General features: G+C 50.5%; 1 protein-coding gene across 1 annotated transcript in view; it reads left to right on the forward strand.

Moving 5' to 3' along the window:
- The window catches only part of Slc1a7 (solute carrier family 1 member 7), a 38,804-nt gene extending 20,848 nt beyond the window's left edge, over positions 1-17,956 (forward strand). The window contains exons 4-11 of the mRNA XM_090334813.1: positions 9,128-9,170; positions 10,849-11,071; positions 13,280-13,379; positions 13,547-13,780; positions 15,057-15,251; positions 15,714-15,848; positions 16,208-16,310; positions 16,801-17,956. Coding sequence (XP_090190939.1) covers positions 9,128-9,170; positions 10,849-11,071; positions 13,280-13,379; positions 13,547-13,780; positions 15,057-15,251; positions 15,714-15,848; positions 16,208-16,310; positions 16,801-17,019 — 1,252 coding nt within the window. The 3' untranslated portion in view covers positions 17,020-17,956. The remainder of the gene's footprint in view (positions 1-9,127; positions 9,171-10,848; positions 11,072-13,279; positions 13,380-13,546; positions 13,781-15,056; positions 15,252-15,713; positions 15,849-16,207; positions 16,311-16,800) is intronic.
- The last annotated feature ends 823 nt before the right edge of the window (positions 17,957-18,779 follow it).

Raw genomic sequence — 18,779 nt, forward strand, 5'->3', positions numbered from 1 at the left:
CCTCTCCCCCGGGGAGCACTGAGACCCAGTGACAGTCAAAAGAAACTTCATCAAGGCTCAGGACAGCCAGCCCCCCTCTTCCTCACCAGTCAGGCTCTAAACCAGGCTTGGACCCGAAGGCTCAGCCTCTGCCCTGCCCTGGAGAAGTGATTATTGTCTAGTAGCAGAGAAAAACCCAGAAAGAGAAGAGACAGCAGGAAGGATGGGTGCTGGGAAGGGGTGGGAACAAAGAGAGGTGTAAAGGACAGGAAAGGGGAGTGAGCAGGGGCTTCCTGGAGCAGTTGGTATAAATCCCAGAAACACCAGGCAAATGCTCTACCACCAAGTCACACCCCTAGCCCAGGAAATGGCTGGGGATGAACAGAGGCATGATCTGATTCAGAAGGCTCACTACAAGCCATGGATCAGGGTGGGACAGGGCTGGGAGGGAAAGGCCGGGACTAGCCGGGGTAGAGGTTTGGATGAGTGGTGATGGCTACTGCAATGACATAGAAGGTTCCACTGTCTGAGCAGATAGCATGCGGTCACCAGCCCATAGGATGGTGGCAAGAGGAGCAGCAGGTTAGGGTTTGCCAAGGGAGAAGTCTACTGATGGTTGGTCTGTGGATCTGAATCTCGTGGGAGAGACTGAGTGGGTGATGGATGGAGATTTGGAACTGACCCGTGCAGAGGCACTGAGGACCCTGAGCAATGGAGGGGTTCTCCTAGGACATCAGGGCTTAACTGCATCTGCACCACACCCTACTGGAAATGAGACTCATACCTGCAAGTAACCACCAAAAAGATGGAAGTAGGGCTGTGGCTCAAATGGTACAGTGTCAGCCCTAAGTGAAAAAGCTAAGGGACAGTGACAAGTCTCTGAGTTCAAACCCCAGTGTGGGCACAGAAAATGAAGGGAAGGAGGTGGAGGAGGAAGGGGAGAAGGAAGAGGAGGAGGAGGAGGAGGAGGAGGAAGAGGAGGAGGAGGAGGAGGAGGAAGGCAAAGGAGGCATGTTAATTAGTGTCACCAACACAATCCACTTACCACCACCTTGGCTTCCCCCAGGAAATTCTCCAGCTTTTCTTTTATTCTGGGAAGTGTGACATGAACCAAGGATTGCAATCTACTTGAAAATTTCTTCCTCTTGTATGATTCCCACGTAGGACGGCAGAGCTAGATAGGAGCTGGGTGGACCTGTTCTCCCTAGATGTACTTATTTCTCTGGGAAGGGGACCTGGGAAGCCATGACCTTGAATGCCTTTGTCCTCCCAAATGCAGTTTGCACCTTGGAAAGCTCTTAGCAGAACTCTACCATCTCACACATAGTCGTCTAAAGGCCTCTCGAGTTAACATGTACAAGCTAGACTCTTGGCTTGCCCTGGAAATATACTGTTGTTGTTTTTTCTTGGCAGTGCAGGCCAAGATGGGACATCTCTCTATCTCTCATACCTGTGTCCAATTCCTCCACATTCTGTCAGCTTTACTTTCAAAATCCTATCCCAGCACAGGACGCCTTGGTCCTCTCCTGCTGCAGCATCTGGTGGGCTGCCCTGCTTTCTCTCCACCCTCAGCATGGCAGCTGGAAGACTTCTAAACCAGCTTACAGCCCATCCCCTTGCAGTTTTCTTGCCTTAAATGTCCTTCTCTCCCATGCACCCTTCCTCTGGCCTCTGCTCTAGCCCCACTGGCCTCAGTGCCATTGCTGTCCCTCTGGGTGGACTTTCTTGGGGAGACTCTTGGCTCTGCTCCTTACCATTTCTGTCTCTGTTCAAGGTCACCTTCAGAGGGATTCCAGTCTCTGTGATTATCTTCTCTGTGCTTCACTTTATTACTACCTGACATGATCACAGTTATGCTTTATGTATTATTTCTTTCTCTTTATTTGGTTTTCTTCTCTTGTGTGAAGGAATCAGGGTCTAAAGCCCCAGAAAGAACAGGGATTGCTCATGGAAATAAATGTGCCATGTTCTGGGCACAAAGGTCTGAATTGACTTGGTCCACTGTCAAAATGCAGGCTGTTTGGTGTTCACAAGGAATGAGTGGATCTGGGAAAAAGTGGGAGAATAGTTGTCCTGGAGGCCAAGGCAAGAAGCATTTTGAGAAGCCTCATCTTCTTCCTTTCCCCTCTCTCTCACCCTCCTTTCCTTCCTTCCTTCCTTCCTTCCTTCCTTCCTTCCTTCCTTCCTTCCTTCCTTCCTCAATATCAGAGTTTGAACTCAGCACTTCTTGCCTGCTGTGTAGTACTTTAGCCACCCTCAGCTATTTCTTACTTTGGTTAATTTTAGTCTCTTGTCTCCCCCCCGCCCCAGGTCTGACCTTAGACTAAAAACTTCCTATCTATGCCTCTCTTGTAGCTGGAACAAGGAATGTACTTCCGTGCTTAGCAAGGTATGGCAGAGGGAAGGATATTTCACTAATTTTTTTGCTTGGGCTGGCCTCCAACCTGGTTCTCTCAATCTCTGCCTCCTAAATAGCTGGGATTACAGGTGTAAGCCACTGCTCCCTGTCCAAGAGAAGGCTTGTTTCTAAGATCTATTATTTCTAGGATTTGGGGCCTATGATTCAGCATTTCTCGGATTCTGTGATTCAGTACAGCTTTTCCACGTGGTGGGAGGAGGGGCTGGGGTTCTGGGAGCCCTGCCCTTCCCATGCCACCTTCCCAGCTCGTGGCTGTAGTGTTCCAGATCCTACATATATCAGAGTCAAAGGTGATGCCTGTACTCTCTCAGTGGCTTCTCACATGGTGAAATCAACCCTTTTGCTTTGAGGCCTTTGCTGAGCTGGGTGGTTGGGCATGACTGGTTCCACTTCTTAGTCAGAGAGGAGGGTGCAGGGGCTGGGGACGGGGAGGTGACAGGCTTCCTGGGATAGTAGCTGGTGGTCTTAGCTCTGCCGATAAGAAATCTTGCATGACCCCAGGAAAGTCAGATGCCCTCTCCAGGGCTGTTTCTCCATGTTCCACACACAAAGGTCACAACTAGAAAAGAAGCTGCAGAGCATGGTCAGAAGCTCCCGGAGGCAGGTTCTGGGTGACAGGGCAAAGCCTGACTTCAGGGATGAGGACTGTGAGTGGTAGGTTGGAGGTGATGGCTGTTAGACAATAGAAATGGGAAACTAGAGCAGGTTACTGGTGGCTCACAACTGTCACCCTAGCTCCTCAGTAGGCTGAGATCTGAGGATTGTAGTTTAAAGCCAGCCCGGGAAGGAGAGTCCATGAGACTCTTGTCTCCAATTAGCCACCAAAAAGCCAAAAGCAGAGCTGTGGCACAAGTGGTAAAGTACCAGCCTTGAGCACAAAAGCTCAGCGATAACACCCAAGCCCTGAGTTCAAGCTCCTGGACTGGCATTGCCACCCCCATGATGGACAAAAAGGAAAGAAGGAAGGAAGAAAGAAAGAAAGCGAAAGAGAGAAAGGAAGGAAGGAAGGAAAAAAGGAAAGGAGGGAAGGAGGAAGAAAGGGAAAAAAGAGGAGAGAGGGAGGCAGGAAGGGAAGGAGAAAGACAGAGTAAACAAGAAAAAGGAAGGAAAAAAGAAAGAGAGGAAGGGAGAAAAGGAAGGAGGGGTGGGGAGAGGCACACAGAGCCATGGTGGGAAGGCTGGATTTGAGTAGGGAGAGTGGACTGGGTGTGGCTCAAAGCACCAGGGACTGCGGGAGGCAGAGGTCACTCATTCCACACAGCCCACCTTTATTAAGCACCTGCTTGTAAAGAAGACATTGTGCCTGGAGCTTAGAGAGCAAGTACATGTCCCCTTATCAGGCCAGTCCACCATCCTAGGACAGACAGACAAGGGAGCTGTGCACAACAGCCACTCTCTGATCCTTTGAAAGGAAACAGAGACATGGGTAATGAGAGGACCCAGGGCTCAGTCCAAGTGTTGATGACTAAACATGAACACATATGACCGAGACAGGAAACTGGGACCCAGGGACAGTTCATATGAACTGCCAGAAAGATGTGCAGCTGACTGACCACCCGGGGAAATAAACTCCACAACTCACCTCGAGGAATGCAAAGGTCTGTGTCCTTGTCCCAGGCTGTGTCCCTGGTTGACCCACTGAGACATGAATTCATTTCCCAAGGCCTCAAGTGGGGGCTCCAGAAAGCTGACGTGTGACTCCCAGTGTGGCCACGAAGAAAATCCAAGTGTAACACTAATCAGAGCTGGCCCCTTCCTTTAAAAAAAAACTTATTAAAACACCACAGAGGTTGAGTAATGGATTGGCTCTATTTATAGTTCCCAATTATCATCTCAGTAGTTGGATACAACTCTCAGGAGCCGTGTTTGAAAAGTAAGAGTGTCCCTACCTTTGGGGCCTGGATTAAAGACATGCAATTGGCAGTGAATGTGGACCTGGAGCAATGAAAATTTACAAATAGCAAGGGTGGGGGGAGGTTCCTCCCCTGAGAGGCCCAGCCCAGCCTGTGGTTAGTGAAGGCATGGCTATTCTTGTCTACATTTCAGCCGATGTCCCCAGGAGCAGAGGCCTCCTGGGACAAGCAGGAAGGCGTCCCATGAGAATTCAGCACCAAAAATAATATCCTACATTTTCCTACTTAGTAATCAAAAGTACAATTCTTAATGAAACCTTCAGGCAAGCTCTGGTTCTTAGGATGGGTCAGTGAGAGGAGTTTCTATGGCCTACTGGCAGAGGAAGGTATCAAAGAGCAGTGGCTTGGGTGAGATAAAGGCTTGGTTTCGCTGGGGTGCAGGGGGAGGGGGAAGTGTCCAGAGCAAGGTGGCTCTTGGGCAGCAGCATCTCAGCTGTGACCACCTGTGAGCTCAGCCCTTGGCATTTATCACCAGTGTGCCGCAGGGTCCAAGAAGACTATTCAAGTCCTAGCTATTCCATCCAGATTCCAGGAAGAAAGGAGAAAGTTGGAGAGAAACAAAGGGGACTGGCTGATTAGTCACCTCTTCAAGACTAGGGGTTAATGACTTCTACTTATCCTCTGTGGCCTCCCCCAATAAGAGCAAAGAAGGCCAGGCCCTGGTGGCTCACACCAGTAATCCTAGCTACTCAGGAGACTGGAGATCTGACGATCGAGGTTCAAAGCCAGCACAAACCACGCAGACCTCAATTAACTAGCAAAAAGCTAGAAATGGAGGTGGAGCTCAAGTGATAGAGTGCCAGCCTTAAGCAAAAAAAAAAAAAAAAAAAAAAAAGCCAAGGAGCAGGAGCCCCTGAGTTTAAGCCTTAGTACTGGCACACGGGGGGGGGGGGGGGGGAAGGAGGGAGGCCCTCGGGGGCAGGAAGGGAGGGAGGGAAGGAAGGAGGGAGGGAAGGAGAGAGCACAACAGAGCAAGGTAGGCTAGGCTAGGGGTCAGGGTTTTGTCCCACTTCTGTTACTAAGGAAGGGAGACTGAACACTGGTTCAGTAACCAGTCTTCCTGTCAGAGCCCACATTTTAAATTTATCCCAATGTTAAAGAAAGTCATAAAAAAAAGTATACATACAAAGTAAATTTTATTTGGCTCCTTAACATCTCTGTTTAGTTTCTGTCTAGGCTAAGGCAGACTTCCCTTTTAAGTATCATTAGAAAACAAACAGTAAGCCACTTGGTGTTCCTGATGGAGAGAGATTGTCACTCTATTTAACAACCAGTGCAACTTGGGCATTTTCTAGCTGATCATGGTGAATTTCTGCACCCTGGCAGCCATACCCACAAATCTTGGCACTCACTCCAGCCCTGTGTTCCAGGTCTGCTTGATGCCAGAGGTTCTTGCTTACAAAACATGGGGAAAATGTCTGATTAAACTTCTGACATCCCAGCTCTGCTTCTCTCCCTATAACAAAACTGAAATTCCTGGAAAATTGGGGACATGACATACCCTCTGCCTTGGTAGCTTTTTTAGTGTCTTCCTCCTCCCATTTGCAGCCATCGAACTTCAATCTTAGCAACAGTGAAAAATTAGCTTCTGTTCCCAGCCATAGATTACTGGGGAGGAAGGTTAAGAAATAATGTATGCTCAAGCAAGGGTGCCAGTGGCTCACACCTGTAATCCTATCTACTCGCGAGGCTGAGCTCTGAGGATTGTGGTTTGTAGACCACCCAGACAAGGAATTTCACGAGACTCCAAATAGCCACTAGAAAACCAGAAGTGGCACTGTGACTCAAATTGGTAGAGTGCTAGCCTTGGCAAAAGAAAGTCAGGGATATTACTTAGTCCCTGAGTTCAAGCCCTACAACTGACAAGAGAGAGAGAGAGAGAGAGAGAAGAGGAGAGGAGAGAAAAGGAGAGGAGAGGAGAGGAGAGAGAAGAGAGAAGAGAGAGGAAGAAGGAGGAGGAAGGGAGGAGGGAGGAAGGAGGGAGGGAGGGAAGGCAGGCAAGCACGCTCATGTCCACATGCAGAGCTCCATGTGTCTGGAAGCTAATTCTTGAACGAGGAGATTTGCCAGGAAAAAGCAAGCAGGAAGGCGATCCAAGCAGAGACAGCCTAGGTATGCTGCTGCACATACTCAATTCCAGGAAGCGCGCACAAGTGAACAAGAATCTTGGGTAGCGTCTCTGACTTGTAATTGTTTATAAGGACAAGGTCAAGACATGTCAAAGCTCTCTATAGATTTAGAATGATAGCCCTTTGTCATTTAGTCCTCTGGGTTTTTCTCACTTGCTTTATAATTTCATTTGTATTATAATCTATCCTGGAGTGCTTCTTATTTATTTTTAGCTTTTCATTTTGCCCTTAATCTTTTAGGCTTACTGAAAGTTCCAAAGAGCAGAGCAATCCCACTGAAGCTTCCCAGTGTTAGGGCCTTATATAATTAGTACTCTGTGTGTGTGTGTGTGTGTGTGTGTGTGCGTGTGCGCGCGCGCGTGTGTGTGTGTGTGTGTGTGTGTGTGTATTTGTGTGTGTATGTGCACATGCTTGCACATATACACCGGTAATGGGTCTTAAATTCAGGTTCTTGACCTCTCTCTCTCTCTCTCTCTCTCTCTCTCTCTCTCTCTCTCTCTCTCTCTCTCTCACTCTCTCTCTCTCTCTTTGTCTCTGCCAATCCTGGGCTTGGGCTCAGGGTCTGAGCGCTGTCCTTGGACTTTCTCAAGGCTAGAGCTCTACCACTTGAGCCACAGCACCATTTCCAGTTTTTTTTCTATGTATGTGGTACTGAGGAATCTAACCCAGGTCTTTGTGCATGCTAGGCAAGCACTCTACCACTAGGCCAGACTCGCAGCCCCTCAGGTCCTTGATCTCTCACTGAACTTTTTCCGCTCGTAGCTAGTGCTCTAGTACTTGAGCCATACCTCTGGTACAACTTATTATGGTTTAATTGGAGATTAGAGTCTCTCATATTTGTCTGCCAAGCCTGGCTCTGAATCAAGGTCCTCAAATCTCAGCCTCCCAAGTAGCTAGGACTGCAAGCATGAGCCACGAACCACCACATGGTTAACTAAATCACAGACCACATTTGGATTTTATCAGTTTTTCTGCTAATGTCCTCTTTTTCTGTTCTAGAACCCAATCCAGGGTGCCATGCTCTTAGGAATTTCTTAATTTTAGTGTAGTAAAATCAATTTTTATAGCTATTTTTGTTCTTAGAGTGTTTTTCCATATTCTTTTTTTCCTTTTCTTTTCTTTTCTTTATTTTTGGCCAGTCCTGGGGCTTGAACTCAGGGCCTGAGCATTGTCCCTGAGCTTCTTTTGCTCAGACTAGCACTTTACCACTTGAGCCACAGTGCCACTCCTGGCTTTTTCTGTGTATGTAGTACTGAGGAATCAAACCCAGTACTTCATGCATGCTAGGCAAGCACTCTACCACTAAACCACATTCCCAGACCCAGTGTTTTCATATTCTGAGAGATGATGCAATGCTTTTTCATTTAGTTTTGGGTGATTATTGAAACCATCTAGAATTTATTTCGATATAAGGATGGGCCAATTATTATTTCCAGTTCCCATAATGAATCCTCACATTTCACACCAATTTATGTTTTTTGTTGGTTTTATTTTTATGTGTTGATACTGAGACAACTCAAGAGCTTGTGCTTACTTGGCTTTTTTTTTTTTTTTTTTGCTCAAGATTAGCATTCTACCACTTGAGCCACAGATTCGCTTCCAGCCTTTTTGCTTGTTAATTGAAGACGAGTCTTAACAGATTTGTCTGCCCAGACTATTTTCAAACTGTGATCCTCAGATCATAGCCTCCTGAGCAGCTAGAGTTATAGACATGCGTCTCTGGTACCCAGCTCCTCACTGATTTTCAAGTGACTATTACCAAGTAGGAAATACTCAGTTCTGTTACATGCAGGTGTAATACATTGCATGGAAAGTTTTTTAGGGTTGTTTCTTGGTATGGAAAAAAAACCATATAGCGTGTTTCCATATCTAGTAGACTAGATAATAAAATATGAATCATTTAGCTTTATAATAACATACTAATAAAATCATATTCCTCTATATCCATGAAGTCCATATTCATGAGTACAACTAATTGCATATCACAAACATTCTGGGAAAATATGTGCCTGTACTGTACTTTTCTTATCATTCCCTAAACAATACAACATATCAAGGAGCTATCACAATAACATAACACATAACAGTTACATAACGTATTAACTATTACAACAAAACAGGAGATGATTTAAAATTACAGCAGAATATGTGTAGACTGTGTACGAATATGTGCACAATTTTATGTAAGGGCCCTGAATATCTTCATAGGCTCGATCTCCATGAAGGATGGGTGGTCCAAAGACCAATGTGTGTTACCAAGTGGTGACTGTCATAGTCACAGAGAAGATACGGCCAGTCCTTGCCTTTAAGAAAGTCACCACACTGGGGGGAAGCAGACAGGACAAGCACAGGGCACAGGTGACTGGCTCCCGGAAGTCCTTGATGTGCCTGGGAAGTCAGGGCTGGCCAGAGGAAGTAGCCTGAGACCGCTGAAGGATTCATGGTTTCAGTGAGCCAGCCAGAGAAACAGGCAGGCAGTGCCAGCCTAAGGGCAGGCAGTGGGTGGAGGCTTGGAGCTGAGGCCCTGACAGTGTGGAGAGGGATCCCTGAGTGCTGGGGTGGGACCGGCAGTGTGGTGGCTAGGGAGCTGGTTGGGTGGAGGTCAGCTGCTGGAGAAGGAAGGGGCTCAGATGACCTCATGGGGCCTGGCCTCTCTGAAATTCTTCAGTTGCTGACTTTCTTCCTAGGAACATGTTCCCAGCCAATCTGGTGGAAGCCACTTTCAAACAGGTGAGCTGGTCCCTGGGGAGGTATGGGACAGGCAGCTGGCCTCCCTGTCTCTTGGAGGCTGCAGGACAGTGTGGGAGGGAGATCCTTAGAGCCTCACAAAGCCACAAGTCCATACCTCTGTCCTGGATTCCACGCCATCCCCACATGAGGGGGGTCCCAATCCATTTCCCCTAGGAAGAAACCAAGGCTAAGAAAAATTAGCTAACCTGCTCAATGTTAGAGCACTAGGACATAACCAACTAGTAGATGAATGAGGCCAGTCTGACTTCTAAGCCTGTTTTCTCTCTTTCTAAAAATTAACCCTCAGGCCAGGAGTTTGGCCTAGTGGTGGAGTGCTTGCCTAGCATGCATGAAGACCTAGGTTCAATTCCTCCTTACCACATACATAGAAAAAGCTGGAAGTGGTGCCGTGGCTCAAGTGGTAGAGCTCTAGCCTTGAGAAAGCCCAAGGACAGCACTCAGGCCCTGAGTTCAAGCACCAGGACTGGCAAAATAAATAAATAACCCTTTCTAACAGGATAGAACTTTGAAAACAATCTATAGGACCACACGGGAGGATCAACAAAGCCCAGCTTTATATTAGTCTATTACATTACCACTGAATATTGTGCTTTTGGTGAGAGGGAGGCGTTTGAATCAGGGCCCTGTGTTTCATAACAGGTGTAGGTGCTTTACTACTTGAGCCACACCCCCAACTCTTTTTGCTGTAGATTATTTTTCAGGTAGGGCCTCATTTTTTGTGAAGGACTGGTGCATGTGTCTCTTATGTAGCTGAGATTATGGGTATGATCCACCATGCTCGGCTTTGCAGGACGCTTGTAGCTCCTGCACAATATGCTCAGCTTTGGACTGCTGCTGCTGCTGCTTCAGCTGATGTAAAAGTAATGCTTGCACAGGGCTCATGTGCCAGGAACTGCTGGTAACATTTTATCTAGTTTTACTTAATCCAGTGAGATAGACACTATTATAATCCTATTTAACAGATGAGAAAAACAAGAACTAAGAGCTGGGAGTTCATGACTATAATCCCAGGTACTGAGGAGACTGAGATCTACAGATCACTTTCAAAGTCAGCCCAGGCAGAAAAGTGTGTGAGACTCTTACCTCCAGGTAACTTGCAAAAAGCAAGAAGTGGCAGAATGCCAGCCTTGAATAAAAAAGTTCAAGGCCCTGAATTCAAGTGCACACACACACACACACACACACACACACACAGAGAGAGAGAGAGAGAGAGAAAGCACAGAGACATAGGGCCAAGTCCTTCCCCCTGAAGACTTACCTTAATGACACTGTGATGGTAGAAACTCCATGAGACCCCTTTGTTGAGCTTCCAATGACTTAAAAACTAAGAGAGAAGGAGGGGCTGGCTGGTCCAAGGCACTACAGTGGAGATAAGGGAGTATCTGGTTGATGAGGATATGTACCAATGGCTAGAGAGGAAATCCGGCAGGGTGACAATTCAGGAAGGGAGACGTCGGAGCTAAGGGGAAACATGGCTAGGGAGTGTGTAGATGGGAGAAGTCACCGCTTTCTTTTGGATAGAATATTGATAAGGATCCCTGCCCTGTCCTACTCTACTCTACATGGTGTTGTCAGTCAATAAGGCGGGGGTTTTGTGGTTGCTATTGATACCAGCCCTGGACTCTGACTCCTTTCTGGGTGGGATGTCACCCACCAGTACCGCACCAAGACCACCCCGGTTGTCAAGGCCCCCAAGCTGACCCCAGAGGAGACCCCTCCCCAGAGGATCCTCATCTATGGAGTCCAGGAAGAGAATGGCTCTCACGTGCACAACTTCGCCCTGGACCTGACCCCGCCACCCGAGATTGTTTACAAGTCGGAACCTGGCACCAGTGATGGCATGAATGTGCTGGGGATTGTCATCTTCTCTGCCACCATGGGTAGGTGATGCCTGCCAACCTGCCCCCCTACACCAGAATTGACCTGTAGCCTTCCTTTCCTATCAGAGTGGCTCAGCTCCTGTCCCTGGGCCCTCCTGCAACTGGAGCCAGGAGCTGCACTCTCAGAACTGGAATTCCTAGGTTTAGGGCTGGTTTGTGTACGAGGGTACTGCTCTCTCTCTTTTTTTGTGCCCCTGGACCTTTGACTAGGGTCCCTTGATGACCTGATGAGAGCTGTCACTGCTCATTAAGGCTGAGTCCAGCTTACCCACAGACTTCCTCACTGGCCACTTCTTTCTTCAGCACTGTCTGTGCCATTCTTGTGGGCCCACGGTGACTTCTCTGACCACTCTTTTCCCTTTACTACTCTTCTCTGGATCTCCCAGGTTCCCAAACCTCAGGTGATTTGCCGTAAAGCTATAGGGCAAAGCTGTGGGGTCACTTGAGGATTGTATCTTTAAAGGGAAAAAAAATCACTGGGTGCCACTGGTTCATGCCTGCAATCCTAGCTACTCAGGAGACTGAGATCTGAGGGTTGTGGTTCAAAGTCATCTTGGGCATGAAAGTCCATGAGACTCTGATCTCCAATTAACCACCAGAAAACCAGAAGTGGTGCTGTGGCTCCAAGGGGTAGAGCACTAGCCTGGAGCTGAGGAGCTCAGGGACAGCACCCAGAAAGAGAAAAAAGAATAAAAGAAATCTTGTTCTTGAAGAGAACCATCTGTATAGCTTTAGCCTCCACATAACCCAATACCCTCCTCTGCCCACACCCCAGGGCTCCACCGTAGACTAGATCAGGTCCACAGCACATTCTCAGCCTAGGTCGCTGCTGGGGAAATGAGCCTTAGTCAGTGTTGGAGGATTGTGTGGAGTCTGCATGGCAGCCAGGACAGCTTGGGGTAGGCTGAGATATGCTGGCCTTGTTTAGGGCATGACTGCACGACGATGGATTAGATCTCATCACCTTGGCCACAATGCCAGGCCTGCAGAGAGGCCAGGGATGGAGTGTGTGACAGAGCTAGAAGCCCCCTCTCTGCCCCTCTGACAGCCTGCCCCTACTACTAACTTCTTTCTCCTACCTTCAGGACAACTGCTGGCTGAGCCCCCCAAAATATTGAGACAGGTGTTGTCTGTGGGTACAGATGAACCAGGCAGTGTGAGCCACACCAGTCTGTGTCCACACCTGTGACCACTTCTCTGTGCCCACAGAAGCCCATACCTGCATATCTGCTGTGGCTACCATTGCACAGCTACTGTGAACAGGGCTCTCCTTCCCTCCTCCTGCTGGCTCTGTTCTGGGAGAACCCCATGGCCGTACCCCAATTCCATGCACACTAGTTCCAGACCAGCCAGAATCTCTGGACACTCCAGAGGCCTCCGAGTGGAGGCTGAAGGCAGGCAGAGTCATCTAGAAAGGAGCAGAGTTGTCAGGGTCACTTGAGTCTATATCAACCAGGCTGCCACAGACCAGATGGGCAGGGCTGGCCCAGCATCATTTCCAAGTCTGATCTCTCTTGTCTGCCCTCCTCACCCCAGTGTTCCAGGCCTTGCAAAATGCAGGGGCAAAGCCCCTGAGGCAAGTGTCTAAGAAAGCTCCAAGTGTTTAAGAAAACTGAAGAAGGGCTGGGGAGTGTAGCCTGGTGGTAGAGTGCTTGCCTAGCATTCACAAAACCCTGGGTTCCATTCCTCAGTACCATATACACAGAAAAGGCACTATTGGCGCTATGGTCCAAGTGGACAAGTGGCCCAAGTGGCACGGACAGTGCCCTGGCCCTGAGTTCAACCCCCAAGACTGGAAAAAAGAAAGAAAAAGAAAACTGAAGAAAGCCAGTTAGGCTAGGGCATGGCAAAAGGAAGAGCAGAGGGGCTATCACAGGGTTATAGCTAGGGCTGAAGCTGGGGGCAGAGAACGGGGGGGGGGGGCGTGGGGGGAGTGTTGGCTATGGTCCAAGGGCACCACACCCTTCAGTGGCTGTTAGCATGAGCATTTTTACCTCAAAGGGAAGCCACAGCCACAGTGTGGCAGAGGCAGGAAGTAGAAGCTACAGAGGATAGAAGCAGAGCTCATTTGCCAGGGCTGGATGCTGAGTGGGTGTGTATGAGTGTGTGTGTGAGTGTGAGTATGTGTGTGTATGTGCGTGCTCACACTCATGAGCACACGCACACCCTGACCTGATGCATCTATGACATGCTGTGTGTCCCCTACAGGCATTATGCTAGGCCGCATGGGTGACAGTGGTGCCCCTCTGGTCAGCTTCAGCCAGTGCCTCAATGAGTCTGTCATGAAGATTGTGGCAGTGGCTGTGTGGTAAGCCTTCTCCCAGGGGGGCTCCTCCTCCCCCCATCCTCCTCTCTCAGCCCTGAGTGGAGCCGTGGGAGGCTGGGAGATCAGGACCCACGATGATGTGGTACCAGGGCCAGGCCGGGGCCCTTGCCTGTCCTGTGCTGAGTCCCAGGGCTGCTCTGCCACCCCAGGTACTTCCCCTTTGGCATTGTTTTCCTCATCGCTGGCAAGATCCTGGAGATGGACGACCCCAAGGCCGTTGGGAAGAAGCTGGGTTTCTATGCCATCACCGTGGTGTGTGGGTTGGTGGTTCATGGTCTCTTCATCCTGCCTCTGCTCTACTTCTTCATCACCAAGAAGAACCCCATTGTCTTCATCCGTGGTGTCCTCCAGGCCCTGCTCATTGCACTGGCCACTTCCTCCAGGTAGCTCTGGGTTGGGCCGGAGCAGCTAGAACTCTGTCCATCCGTTCATCATTTGTCCACAGCCACAAAACCATAGAATGCGGCCCCTTCTAAACCTAGGGATGGCGAGGTTGCTTTGCCGACAAGATCTGCTTTAGGGATGTGAGGCTCAAAGCCCCATCAGCCTTGAGCCTCCCGCTGCCCACATCCCAAGGCTCACTCCCCCATTCCATACGGGAACAACTTCCTCACCTCTAGGGCAGAGAGCCATAGACAGATCATTTTTGCTTTTCCCGGCCCCATAGTGCTTCTGCTGGGTCAGGCCCTGCCCTGTCAGAGGGGTTCCGTCTGTCCACTGTCACTGGCTGTCCTGGCTGGATGCTGTGCTTCAATCTGGATAATTGCTATGTCATGTACTGGCTCCTTGGGATTGAACCAGCCTCCACCCCCCTGTGTAGTAGAGGCTCAGAGGAGCTCATATTCATATTGGGATAATCGGAGCCTTTACCTTATAGGATTGCAATGGTGGCTAGGATAATCCACCTAAGACAAGAGCATTGGGTGGGGGTTGTCCTATGAACCCACAACTGGCCTCAGGGACCCCACATCACAGTTGCATGCTGAGGACCTCAGGGAGTCAAGGTGGCACAACCCACGCTGCTATCAGAAGAAAGGCATGGGTCAGCTGCTGAGTATCCTGCCCTGGGGAGGAAAGGGGGTCCTCTCCATAGCAAGTGGCCAACTTCTCTGTGAAAGGGAAGTTGAAGGGAGCCGGGCCTTGTTCTTCCTCTAGCCTTGACTTCTCTTCCTTGGTCCTCAGTCTCATTCTGTGAAGTGCCCACAGTCCTCGCCCCTGGCTGAGCAGAGGCACTGCCCAGAACTCTGCAAGGCCAGGCAATGTTCTATGCACTGGCGGCAGGGGGTGGGGGGTATGTTTGATCCTTCAGTAGCTCTGAGATCTGAATACTGTGTAGGATAAAGAGACACCAGGTGAAGTGGCCTGCCAGGACCTTGAACCCAGAGGAGGACGCTAAGTCCAGGCATTCTGGCACAGAGCTCCCATAGCCCTCTGCTTCCAATATTCCTGGCCCAGCACTGTGGCACTAGCTCAGGATCAAGTACACCTAGTGCATACAGTAGGTGCTTTGCTCAGGGTTACAGACTGCCCCATGAGTATGCCTGTCGGGGCACCTGTCCTCCCTGCCACAGGCTGGCTGCCTGGGTTGGGTGGCTTCTTGGCAGAGGCCTTCCATCTTGGAGCAGCATGGTGTGCAGACACCAGCCCCTCTGCCCCTAGCTCAGCTACACTGCCCATCACCTTCAAGTGCCTGCTGGAGAACAACCACATTGACCGGCGTATTGCCCGCTTTGTGCTGCCTGTGGGTGCCACCATCAACATGGATGGCACTGCACTCTACGAGGCCGTAGCCGCCATCTTCATTGCCCAGGTCAACAACCATGAGCTAGACTTTGGGCAGATCATCACCATCAGGTACGTCCTCCCATCCACACACCCCGGAGGGGTCAGAGGTCAGCGAGGCTGGGTCACTCACACTGCCCGGGCCTCTGGGAGTTTGGGACCCTGTGGGTGAACATGGAGGCTAGCCTGAGTTGGATAGGTAGACAGGGTGGGCACTGTGGATGGGCACAGGTGAGGGCTGGGGAGGGATGGGGGTGGAGTGGCATTTCGGATTAGCTGCAGCCCACAAATCTGATCCCGTAGCTCATGTCCAGAGTGAGGCAGAGGCAGACACCAGTTCAAGACATCAGTTTCCCCTAAGACCACAGAAATGTGAGCAGGGCTGTGGTGTTCCTAGAACCTCCCCCCCCCCCCCAAGCTCCATACGGCTATCCCAGAGGTCCTAACATTTCGGCCTGCCCTTTGAAGTCCAGGCCCAGGTATGAGCCTGACCACCTCCTTCTTCCCCTCATCCTCCTGTCTGTTCCTCGGCAGCATCACAGCCACCGCAGCCAGCATAGGGGCCGCTGGCATCCCCCAGGCTGGGCTTGTCACCATGGTCATCGTGCTTACCTCTGTGGGATTGCCCACCGACGACATCAACCTCATCATTGCTGTGGACTGGGCTCTGTGAGTGTGCTTGGTCCCCATCCCCACCCCACTCCTTAGTGAGGGCAGCAGGCAGCCCTCCTCAAAGCTGCCATGCTGGCAGACTGGCCTGTCTCACTCATCCACCCTGGCCTGGCTGTGTGACTTGAGGGCCTACAATTCACACGTGGAAACAGGAGGCTCCTTGTTCAAAACTAAAGGTCAAGACTGTGACCACAGAACGTTCGTCTAGACCTGATGTGTGGCAGCACACTGCCATGTATCACCTAAATCAGTAGCACTGAAGAAGGTGGGCTGGCAGCTCTGCCCTAGGTGGGCAATGACCCTCTATCAGCTCCTGTGAAGGTGCCCACTACTCACTGGCCATCTTGGCTCTCCAGAGACCGCTTCCGTACCATGATTAACGTGCTGGGCGATGCTCTGGCGGCAGGGATCATGGCCCATGTCTGCAGAAAGGACTTCGCTCGGGACACAGGCGCAGAGGTGAGAGAGCAATGCCCTTCCAGAGGCCACTGGGGGTGGAGCCAGGTTGGGTGAACAGGGCACTTGATCTTCCATTTACAGACTGGGCAGCCTTTAACTACTCCCCCTACATCTCTGGGCCCTACCTGGTGTCCTTGTGGCAAGGATAACTACCTTCTCTAACAGCAGATGGCCCACTAAGCATCTCCAATGTTCGTGGGATCACTCAGATGTTCTTTAGGGTTCCCCTTGTAGCAGACTGCACTCACCTCATGGGGAGGAAGCTGAAGCTCAGGCAGAGAGCTACTAACTCCCTTCCTAGACTCGGTGGGTCAGGTCTGTAGTCACCTAAGGCAGCCTGGACAGGACACACTGAGAATTGGTGCTCTCAGAGACATAACCTGGTAAGACCACCTCATGTATCTACAGGAAAATCCCTCTATAGCTCCTAGCCTCACCCACCCTCAATCCACTCTGATATTACCACCTCCCCTCCTCCCCTCCCCTCCAGAAACTGATGTCTTGTGAGACCAAGCCTGTGAGCCTTCAGGAGATCGTGGCCACCCAGCAGAACGGCTGTGTGAAGAGGATAGCTGAGGCCTCCGAGTTGACCCTTGGCCCCACGTGCCCCCATCACATCCCAATACAGGTGGAGCAGGATGAGGAACAATCCACGGCTAGTCTGGACCACTGCACCATCGAGATCAGTGAGCTGGAGACCAATGTCTGAGCACACAAGGCCTAGGCCAGGCCTCTGGGATCAGGGGCTAGAGACAGGATTAGAACTCATAACTCACCTGAGCAGCTGGCCAGGCTCACATGCATTCTTCTCACTCTGAGAGGGTGGAACTAGCCACTGATGAGAAATGGGGAAGGCCACCTTCAGGAGCCCTGGGCCAGACAGCCATGGGCCACGTGCCCCAATCCCCCCCAGTAGTGATCGTTTCTACCATATAAGCCAGTTAGGGCAACCAGGTAGCATGGGAGATTTTGTGACTCTTGGATAAGAAAAAAACGACTTTCCCAAAGCCTCAAGCAAGTAATGTCAGGACCAAGATGTGAACTCAAGTCTTTGGAGCCCTAGCCATTCCCTCCTAGAGGGCAGGCGTCCTGCAGGACCTCTGGCAGATCACCAATGCTCCCAACTTAGGAAGATGAAATCATGTCCTAGTTTCTGCCCCAGCTGTGTCCAGGCCCAGGCCAGTCCCCCACCCCACCCCACAGCATGTGACCTCGGCCAAACAGCTCCTCCCAAGGGCAGGCTTACCCCAGGGCCAAGACTTGCTGCCTTCCGTGTGCCACAGTCAGCCTGTCCCTGTCCACCAGTTGTGTCCTGCAGCGCCTGTCTGATATGAAGACAGATATCCACACGGGGGCTGGAAAGCCCCATGGGCACATCCAAGCTAGCCTCCCATGGGATAAGTGGACATGCCCTAGGGCCCAAGGCTCAGCCTGAGTTGTTCTGGCCAAGATGCTAGTGTGCACGAGGGGACAACACTCTCCAAAGACAAGCGATGCAAAGTGGAGTCTGAGCTCCTATTCCTTTTTATCTGTATTTGCAGATTCAGTGCTAAATAAAGGTCATTTTGCTTTTCAGGACTTGTGGGTACAGAGCCCGTGCTCTGAGCAGCATTGCTTTGCTGGGCTAATGCAGGCTGTTGAGGTACAGACGAGTCTCTCTTGGTGGCCATAGGAAGAATGGGCCTGTCTGAGCTGTCACATGAACTAGACAGTACAAACCAGTCTGCCCAGGGTCCTATCTCAGCACACCTATTGGTGCTTGGGAATTGTCCAGGGTCAGAACTTCATCCCTGACCCAGGCTTGGTTCTGCAGGAGGCAGGGTCCTGAGGTCAACCCCCAGAAAAGGAAATCTCCTCAGCCAGTTCTGTTCCCTCTGGTAAATGCTTTGCCTTAAGGAACATAACCCGGGAAATTTCATTGTCTTCTTAGTTCTCCTTGTTCCAGAGGGCCTCCAGGAGGCCTGCAGGGGCTTCAACATACAGCCTTTTCTCTGTGTATTTGGTGAGGTCAGGAAACTCATGAAGACACCAAGGCCCAGGGAGAGGATAGGCCTCTATATGGTCCCTGGTGGGGGGGGGGGTCAGAAGAGAGTGTCAGGAAAGTACCTGTCCCTCTTATCCCCCCAGCTCTTGAACTATATCCATAGGAGTCCAGGAAGGACTTAGGATACACCCTCCCACTGCAGATTGGGGGCTCTCAAGGGCCACTACTAGGTCTTTCCTTGGTTGAGGCCTAGCCACCAAGGAGAAGTCAAACATCAAGCTATCAATTATCCCACTTTCATGTGACACACTCGTTTGCCCCTTCCTTGGGTCCCCAAATGGAGCTGAGTGCCAGTGGCTCACATCTATATAATTCTAGCTACTCAGGAAGCTAAGATGTGAGGATCAAGGTTCAAAGCTAGCCTGGGCAAGAAAGTTCATGAGACTCATCTCCAATTATCCACCAAAAAGCCAGAAGTGGAGCTG

Source organism: Megascapheus bottae, chromosome 6 (genome assembly GCF_031878675.1).
Source record: "Megascapheus bottae isolate mThoBot1 chromosome 6, mThoBot2.hap1, whole genome shotgun sequence".
NCBI classification, from domain to species: domain Eukaryota; kingdom Metazoa; phylum Chordata; class Mammalia; order Rodentia; family Geomyidae; genus Megascapheus; species Megascapheus bottae.